The 9,405-nt window shown below is 48.3% G+C and overlaps 1 protein-coding gene across 1 annotated transcript; it reads left to right on the plus strand.

Annotated features, from left to right (window-relative positions):
• The first annotated feature begins 1,132 nt into the window (after nucleotides 1–1,132).
• rcc1 (regulator of chromosome condensation 1) lies at nucleotides 1,133–7,161 on the plus strand. Its single transcript, XM_086155247.1, has 10 exons — nucleotides 1,133–1,204; nucleotides 2,427–2,523; nucleotides 2,617–2,804; nucleotides 2,918–3,097; nucleotides 4,615–4,711; nucleotides 4,792–4,914; nucleotides 5,006–5,146; nucleotides 5,242–5,361; nucleotides 6,712–6,864; nucleotides 6,947–7,161. Exons 2-10 carry the CDS (start codon nucleotides 2,445–2,447, stop codon nucleotides 7,120–7,122), a joined length of 1,257 nt encoding a protein of 418 aa, XP_086011373.1. The 5' UTR covers nucleotides 1,133–1,204; nucleotides 2,427–2,444; the 3' UTR covers nucleotides 7,123–7,161.
• The last annotated feature ends 2,244 nt before the right edge of the window (nucleotides 7,162–9,405 follow it).

Here is a 9,405-nt window from a genome sequence, read left to right on the forward strand (position 1 = left end):
GGTTATTTCCTCGCTCTCCCCGCGGTTCCTGTGCAGGGGTCAAGCGTTCCACGTCGTCCAATCTCTGAAAGTAAAAATTAAACGGGGGCTCCGACGACATCTGGTGGCGGGAATGTCTCCGAGCCTGATCGTAATGAAAGCCCACTAATGAGGCCACGTTGTGTTGCTTCTGAGAATAAACAGTTGGAGCAAGAAAGCTACCATGTCAAAATTAGGCTGAATAGAAACAAACAAACAAAAAAAATCAAATTAGTGACCGATAATTGGCGTATTCTGTATGATCTTGTCCTGGGAAATGAACTGTTTCAGCAGCATAATGGAGTTAGAGGTGACCGCCACTGGCAAAAACAAATCAACTTGAGTAGAGATTAAATGAGGAAAAACAGCATCTGGTTTGCTTCACAGATGATCTGCGCCAGCGGGTTGGTGGAACCGAATACATTTGGAAAATGGAGAGGTTATTTAAAAATGATGAGGATTATTTGGACATGTTATTATACAGAAGTATAAACTGCTGAGATGAGAAATGATTCCAGATCAGAGCCTGAGCTAAAGCCGAACGTGATCGGCTATTCGAACGCAGGCCCGCTAATCCAACTTTTCCTAAGGATTAACAGGTTAAGGTTCTTCAGTGACTGTTTGGATGGACGCGGAATTAATTCCAGACGGTATTTCATGCCTTTGCCAAACTACACTGAGTTGTGTGGGAAGTGGGAAACTGCCTATATTTTCTCCATCGTGTATTTCAGTGGCCTCTCCAAAGAGTATCTTTTCTAAAACAAAATACACAAAACCTGAAACGGCAATAATTCCGGTTATAGATTAAACCTTCCGATATCAAGTACTCCAATTACCTTTTACATTAAGGGGCTATTACAATGCAATTACAAAAACATCGGATGATACTGAGGTATCGTAATTTGACCCTGACAGGATGCAGTTTATTGCATATTCAATAAAATGACCTATGTGCACTCTGCTGATAGCACTAATTGACTCTTTCTGCCAATATTAATTGACTTTCCTGCAGCTCTTCCTCTTCTCCAGGTGGACCTTCTGTCCCTTTAAGTGGGCGGGATTTTGAAACCTCGCGATGTCATGAGTTCCCCTGCGTCTGCGCATGCGTCAAGAAACCGGAAACAACCTACGATTCTACGCTTGTTCGCTGTCCTAGGAGCAGATTACACACTACTGCACATTTCAGGTTAGTAAAAGTGTTAGCGTGTACACCGGCTGGTTCTAAAACGTAGTAACAGACCAAATGTTTTTCAAGCCTTGGGTTTGTGGTTCGTGTAAAACGCAATGTCGTTGTTGTTCATTCATTGCTGACTGTGATGCTAATGCCGCTAGCTTGCTAGCTTCAATCCTCAGTGTGGTTAATGTGATTTAAACCTTCGCATTTCATCAACCGTGCCTCAAAAAACGTCCGCCGTTCGCGTCCACCCGCCGTGTGTATGTAAAATAACCGTGACACGGTTGTTTTTGCTCGAAAATCGACGTGTCGCCTCTCAACCATGGTGACGCCACATGCGCATCGCCGATGCCCACGTTGGATCACGCTACACTTTTGAATTATGACATAATAAAGCAGCGAGGACTTGCAAGCCGGAGCGGTCAACCGGTGCATGGATGCGACCCAAAGGTCAGAGACTCCCGATTTAAAGAAATCAAATAGTCTCTTCCCCCCCCCCTGACTTTTAGCCGATGCACTCGGGCTTTTCTGTGGCGAGGAGGAGCTGCAAACATCTGCGCCAGTCACTCTTTCACAGCTGCTCAGCTCCTGCAGGCGTTGTGCTGCTTGGAAGAACACTGGGTTTGTTGTTAGCAAGCAGGCTTGTGAGTTGTTTTTTTTTTTTTTTTATTTGGATTATCAGGAAATGAAAATCCCCCTTGTCTCAATCTGAGGTTACCAACACAGGTTGCAGAAGTTTGCAGGTTTGTATGAATCAAGCTGTGGAATATTTATTTTTGTTATCCTTCAAAATGAGGGCATTATTAAAACTCTTTTCCCTCCGCGTCATTTCATATACACCCTCTCCACACACACACAGCAAAAACATATTTTTAATTCTGTTTGGCATCCTCATTTCAAGTGGTGTCTGAGAAGTTGAACCTCCTGTGCCGCCATATCCTTTGCCCTTGTGCGTTAGTGCACTAGAGGCTTCGGGTTTCAACATCACACTTGTTTCCGCAGAATGTTGGACCAGGACCAGGATCAGATCATCAACCATACTTGTGGCGCTGGCCTGTTAGAATGGAATATCCAGCGAGAGCAGAAAAAAAATGTCCTGCATCTCGTACAATTTGCTTCCACGCCAAAGAAATAACAATAAAAGCTGTTTACAGATAGTCCTAAAGTTTAATTGTCAGGATCATACGTGTCTGGTCTGTATAGAGAAACGTCCTCTCTGTTTCTGTCCCCAAAGTATTCAAGTTTCGCTACCATGCCGACTAAAAAGGCAACCACCAAGAGGAAGTCAGAAGCCATAGTGAAGGACGAGCATGACACCAAGAGGGTGAAAGGTGAGTCGCTGACCCTTTCAACATCGGAGTTTTGTTTTTAAAGATTTTACGGTCACGAGTGTATCTGCCATCCGCCGCGTCTCTTTCCGTCAGTTTCCCACCGGAGCCACGGTAAAGAGGCCGGCCAGGTTCTTGTTCTGGGCCAGGGTGATGTCGGACAACTGGGTCTCGGCGAGGACATCATTGAGAGGAAGAAGCCGGCTCTCTTAACCCTCTCCGAAAAAATAGTGCAAGTGGTCGCCGGAGGCATGCACACGGTGTGCCTGAGTGACACCGGCCTCGTAAGTTGTCCCGCTCCGAACTCCTCCTCCACGATCCCTTTCCAATATTTTGGCCCCGTCCCCGGATCCTCCCGGAAAAGAACACGCGCTTTCCGTCCACGTCTGTCCTTAAGGTCTACACGTTCGGCTGCAACGACGAAGGGGCGCTCGGCAGGGACACCGCGGAGGAAGGCTCCGAGATGGTCCCGGGGAAGGTGACGCTGGACGAGAAGGTGGTCCAGGTGTCTGCGGGAGACAGCCACACAGCCGCGCTCGCCGAGGACGGAACCGTGTACATATGGGGCTCCTTCAGGGTCAGTCCGCTGCCGTTTGCAGCCACCTGTTTTACCTTTGCTTGTGCCCGTGTATGTCTGACAGTGAGTAATGTTTTTAATCCCCTCCTCCGCCCACGCGCCGCAAACCCTCCAGTATAATTTTCCAGAACGCCTGTTGCCCCGCTCCGCTTTCTTCACGTCCGAGTTTCTGCTTATCTTATTTATCCGTCCGCGGTCCGATCAGGAGCAAATTCTTTCCCGCCGTGTGCCTGATTCTCTAATGCTGCACCCTCAAATACATCTAATATATGGTGAATGTCCTCCTGTTTTTTAATCCTTCCCTGGAATTTGGCGCTGAACTTCTCTGCTGCCCGACGGAGCTGAGCAGCGACAGCTGCCCGTCCACCTTCTGCTGCGAAATAACAAATCAACATAACCGTGAAAGATTAACCTTTCTCTCGTGCTTCCATGAACATTTGAGCTCGGGAAGTTGGACGTAAACGCTGAATTCGTGTGCAGTCCGTGTTCGATAGCAGTTCCTCCCCCGGATCGCGTCGGTCACGACAGCAAGTTTAGCAAATCAGATTCCCAAAATGATCGTATGCTAGGTGGGCACTTTGCGCAGCAGCAGAATGTGCTGATCTGTAATTAAACTATCTATGTTGTTTTTTTTTTCCTCAAATCCCCTGAGTATTTTGTATTACCATATTAAAGCTTGCGGACAGTTATGTTTTTTTTTTTTTTTTTTTTTTTGCATTCCTACCTGCCAGGCTGCTAACGCCGTCCCTCTGCACATTGCAGGATCTCTGTGTCCCCGTCAGCAGCTCTCTGGATCCTCAGACCTCCTTTAATTGACTCTGCATATCTAATCAGTTATTTTCACCCGTTCGAAGCTTTTGAACCCCGCTTTTTTTTTTTTTTTTTTTTAATGACCCGTGTTCTGATTTCTCTTAATAGCGTCCTCCAGGGGCTGAGTTTTTCAAACCTCACAGTCCTGGTTATTTATAAGGCGGGGGGGGGGAAGGGGGCTTCGAACGTGAAGCTGATTTTAAATAGAAGCTGAAATTGATATTCCGCCGTACTATGACCTTATGATATACCGGTGTTTTTCACCTCGGCGGCGCTGGTCTCTCAGGACTCTCCGGCGTCTCCTGTTCGTTTACTCATCAGTCCTTCATTAATGCTCGGTGGCACACTGGCAATTTCCATCCCTATTTCCTCCCCCGTTCCTTAAGTGCTCCCTCTTGATTTTTCTCAAAATAAGATTTTATTTTTTTATTTTTTTCATTTCAATTCCCGCAGAACAGACCCCGCGCACAGCTCGGACCGATGCGGGAGACATTTCTAGAGGTCCGCTGTCGGCACTGGGATAATACAAACCGAGCGACACGTTTCGTTTTACCCGAGTCGATAAATTCTTGGTTATTCTTGTTCAAGAAAGTTGACTTTTTTGACAGAGTTTGGCGAATCAGACAAGTCTTTCTTCCACACATGCCGTCCTATCTTAGGGTGTGTCTCCACCGGTTTAACCCTGAATGTGTGTGTTCTTCCTCCAGGACAACAACGGCGTCATCGGCCTCCTGGAGCCCATGAAACCGTCTCCTCTCCCCACAAAGGTCACCGTGCCGGAAGCGGTGGTGAAGATCGCGTCAGGTGAGACCCGGTCCGCTTCGCCGCCGCGCCGTCCAACCTTCGTGGCGAGTGACCTCGGACCTTCCTCCCGCTCTGACCAGGCAACGACCACCTGGTGCTGGTGACCCTGGAGGGGAACCTCTACACGTCGGGCACGGCGGAGCAGGGGCAGCTGGGCAGGGTCCCGGAGCATTTCTCCAACAGAGGGGGCAGAAAGGGCCTCGGTAAGAAGAGCCGAATCGGCGAGGTGGACGGGACGGATTCAGTTTTCCCGTTCGCATCCGCCCTTGTTTAGTACGTTTCCCGCGGTTTCAGGCCGGCTGCTGGAACCGCAGGTGGTCAAAGTGAAAGGGAAGGTGCACTTCGTGGATGCCTTCTGCGGGGCGTACTTCACCTTCGCCGTGTCCAAAGACGGCCACGTGTACGGATTCGGCCTGTCCAACTACCACCAGCTGGGTTAGTGTTTTCTGATCGTTCCTCGTGGATATCTCCCTGGGCCTCCTGCGACAAGCAGTAAAAGATAACTTTCTTTCCGCCTTTCCTCCGCCCAGGCACCAAAAGCACCAAGATGTGTTTCGTCCCAGTCAAACTGACGTGCTTCAAAAACTCCACCACGTCCTGGGTGGACTTCTCCGGAGGACAGCATCACACCGTTTGCCTCGACGCCGAAGGTAAAGCGCAGCCGGCGCTTCGGTCGGACGGTTTTGGATCCGGGGTTCGGTGCCCGGAGAACCCGCGCAGACGCAGGAGGTCCAACCGCGGATCTCCTGGCCGCCAGGCGGAAGCGCTAACCGCCGCGCCGCCGACATTAAAAATACATAGATTCTGCAAAAACAAAGGCCTTCAATCACGTTAAAAGGCCTTGAATTCAATAGTGACAGGCGTTAAAAATGTAAATGCACTGAGTAGAAAAAACATTTGCAATTTGTTTTGATCAGGCAATATAAACATTTCGACGATGACGTTACCCATTTAGCCTCTTGTTTCTGGACGGTGTTCTGACGGTGCAAAAAGAAAACAAACTACAAAGTTAAATCCACGTGATCGTTTAGCTCGGCTGTCACGCAGAAGGTCGTATGTATGGTACACACCTGTCATCGATGTTATTATAAACGGACACGGGTGTTAAATCTGTATAAAGTGGCATTAAGAAGCATCGAATTACTGTAATTTCCGGACTATTGAGTGCACCTCAATATAAGCTGCACCGGCTAGCCGGTCGCTCCTGCTGCGTATCTTTGTTTAGCAAAGGAGATCTCGTGTTTTATCAAACAAATTTAATTTTGTTATATTTTTTTCAATTGTTTTTTTCTTTTTAGGCTAGAATATGGCTATTACACCCCCCCCCCCAAAAAAAAATTCTAATACGGCAAAAAACCTCTAAAGAAATTGTAAGAACAGAACCCCCCCCCCAAAAAAAGTAGCGAGGGCTGAACTGCAAAGTAGCAAATGTCCAGTGGTTACCAGTGGCGTGCATTTCACACCGAGGCCTTGAGTACTAGTATAAGTAGTATAAACAGTTGTAAGTAGTATGAGTAGTATATACCGTAATTTCCGGACTATTGAGCGCACCTCAATATTAGCCGCACCGGCTAGCCGGTCGCTATCTCGGGCTTCCTCCTGCGCACTGAAACCGTCAAAGTCGTCTTCTTCGGTGTCGGAGTTGAACGGACTCAGAATTTCCCGGCCATTTCATCGGTCCGATGTGACGAGGAGAAACGTTTTAGCGGCGTGAAGCTCGTTAGCGTCCTCATATTAGCCGCATCGTTGTTTACGTGAAAAAAGTCGCGGCTTATCGTCCGGAAATGACGGTAGATCAGCTGATACCCGCGCCGTGACCAAACCCAATTCCCTCTTATGAGACAATGAGCTTCGTGGGGAATTAGATAAGAGAGCGTGGTGTTGACGGAGCTGCCAGGCTGGAGGGCGAGTGGATGTCCGACGAGGAGGTTTGAAGGAGGATATGAGAGCAGAGGGTCAGAAGAAGATGTCCTGGTATGACAAGGAAGTGTGGTTTCCAGGGCAGGTGTACAGCCTGGGCCGGGCCGAGTACGGCCGCCTGGGCCTGGGCCGGGGCGCCGAGGAGAAGAGCGAGCCCACGCCGGTGAACGGGATGGAGCCGGCCGGCGGCGTGACGTGCGGGGCGTCGGTCAGCTTCGCCGTCACCAAGGAAGGTGAGAGCGCCGCCGGGCCGCCGCCGCCGCCTCTCTCGCGGTCGATCCGTCGTCTCCAAACCCTCTCCCCGTGGCGCCGCAGGGTCGGTGTACGCCTGGGGGATGGGAACCAACCTGCAGCTGGGCACCGGCGAGGAGGACGACGAGTGGAGTCCCGTGAAGATGACGGGGAAGCAGCTGGAGAACCGCAAGGTGGTGATGGCGTCCAGCGGAGGACAGCACACGGTCCTCCTGGTGAAGGACAACCAGGAGAGCTGATGTTCTCGGGGTTCCGAGGCGGGGACGCTCGAGGGGGGGGGGGGGGGGGGGGCCCTTTTTACCAGGATTCTTCTCTTCGCTGGTTTTTCGGGATAAAACAAAAAAAAAAAACCCCGACGGATGTTTCCAGTAGATCATGACAAATGAGAGATATTTTTTTAAGATTAGTTTTTCAAATCACCCCCGGGGGTTGTTTTCTACGGACTCGATTAGTGTGTCAGGCAGGCGGCGGCGGCGGCGAGCGCCGTCGCGGTTTGTTCATCCAGGAAAGCGGCGAGCGAAAGTCTTTTAATGATCTCAAGCCTTTTTAACTGTTTTTCCTTTCGAGCAAGAACTCTTTACGTTCAGACTTCTTCACGTGTCCGACACCCGTTCGTTTCCCCTCCGGGACGCAGCACGTTCTGATCCACTCAGTAGCTCACTCACCTGTGTGTTGCTGGTTTGTTTTTGTTGTTTGTTTTTTTTTTTTTTTCCTGTCTGAAAATAAATGTTATTTTAAGTTTTTTTTTCCCCCCACGCCTTTTTCATTTCAAACCCTGGCCGGGAGAAAGTGTCTAGCGTCGACCAGGTTTCACAAAGATGAAGCGGGATCCCGAGGAGCTCCGGCTCTTCTCAAGAAGACCAGGGATGGAGTTTGTTTATTCCAGGACCTTCGGAAGAGAGGAAGCCCCGGATCTCTGAAGCTGCCGGTCCAGAAGGTGAAGAGCAACAAACAGACACACGAAACCACCGGGAAAAAACAAACCAGTGTGACGAAGGTGACCATTTTAATACACGATATTGCTGTGAAAATCATTTATAAAAGCATTTCTTAATAAGAAAAGTCCAATTCAAAGGTGAATGTTTGTCGTAAGCTTTGTCCAGGGTCAGAATAATGTTCAGTTTCTTGTAAACAAGGGGAAAATACCTCATTTCACTGCTTAACTTTTATACAAGAATGCTGATTTTCGCCTCTCAGCGCCGAGTCGGGGGAAACCAATGCCCGTCTGAACCCGTTATAGAAAAGCATTTACACATCCAATGGTTTTCACAGTCCCAGACTAAAAACAAAGTTGTGTCGTGCAATTTTTCGGAGGCTTCTTGAAGAAAGTTGGTGAATAAGACTGGTCAGAATGGTTTTTGGACGTTTAGTTTTAAGCCTCAAAAGGTACAAGTCTTGCAGAGCACAGTAGTCGGCAGAACACACAGTAGGACTGGGTTTTTATGGATAGAGAGGAAGCATACATGTCTGGTCCAACAGTAAGATGAGGTGCCATCTTGAAGGGCACATTCCATCAGTCAGGAGACGTCGACTTGGTTTTTCGTATCAGAAAAGGACACGTTCGGAGGACAGACAGTTATTGAAGCAAGGAAACCTCCAAGGTTGTGCTCATACTAGTGTTTGGACTTGTCGGTCTCCCTCCCCTCCCCATGGAGACATGAGTTTAGATGATAAGCATTGTTTCTTTTTCTTTCTAGTTACATAAAATATTTCCACAACAGTCAGAAGATGTCTGTGGAGGTCCTCCATCATCTGGGTAATGGTGAATACTGGTCAGAAAATCTTCTTGTCTTGGCACCCGGACTTCAATTTCTTCGACTGGGAGTTTCCAATTATAACTGCAAGGGTTTTTAGGTGGATCCAGGTTATGGTGGCTTGTGTCAATGGAAGAGTAGATGCTATGTGTAAGAGGAGTTGCTATGCTAATGTTATGCTAATTGAAGTGTCGTTCTAAAGTTGCCAATCGAAGAGTTGATGCTTGGTGTAAGAGGAGTTGTTATGCTAATTGCGGTGTCGTTCTGAGTTGCCAATGGAAGAGTTGATGCTAGCTGCTAGAGGAGTTGTTATGCTAATGTTATGCTAATGGAGGTGTCATCCTGAAGTTGCCAATGGAAGAGTTGATAATAGGTGTAATAGGAATTGTTATGCTAATGGAGGTGTCGTTCTGGAGTTGCCAACGGAGGAGTTGATGCTAGCTGCTAGAGGAGTTGTTATGCTAATGTTATGCTAATGGAGGTGTCATCCTGAAATTGCCAATGGAAGAGTTGATAATAGGTGTAATAGGAATTGTTATGCTAATGGAGGTGTCGTTCTGGAGTTGCCAACGGAGGAGTTGATGCTAGGTGTAAGAGGAGTTGTTATGCTAATGTTATGCTAATTGAGGTGTCGTCCTGAAGTTGCCAATGGAAGAGTTGATGCTAGGTGTAAGAGGAGTTGCTGTGCTAATGTTATGCTAATTGAGGTGTCGTCCTGAAGTTGCCAATGGAAGAGTCGATGCTAGGTGTAAGAGGAGTTGCTGTGCT

This window comes from Fistularia commersonii, chromosome 11, assembly GCF_037954325.1.
Source record: "Fistularia commersonii isolate RoL2024-O1a breed Wild chromosome 11, RoL_Fcom_v1.0, whole genome shotgun sequence".
In the NCBI taxonomy this organism is placed as follows: domain Eukaryota; kingdom Metazoa; phylum Chordata; class Actinopteri; order Syngnathiformes; family Fistulariidae; genus Fistularia; species Fistularia commersonii.

Bases quoted from the DNA above. Each gene is read 5' to 3' on its own strand.
- rcc1 (XM_086155247.1), top strand. From the start codon at position 2,445: ATGCCGACTAAAAAGGCAACCACCAAGAGGAAGTCAGAAGCCATAGTG. The intron at 2,524-2,616 runs GTGAGTCGCTGA...TCTTTCCGTCAG, and splicing joins TGACACCAAGAGGGTGAAAG to TTTCCCACCGGAGCCACGGT. The intron at 3,098-4,614 runs GTCAGTCCGCTG...TTCTTCCTCCAG, and splicing joins ACATATGGGGCTCCTTCAGG to GACAACAACGGCGTCATCGG.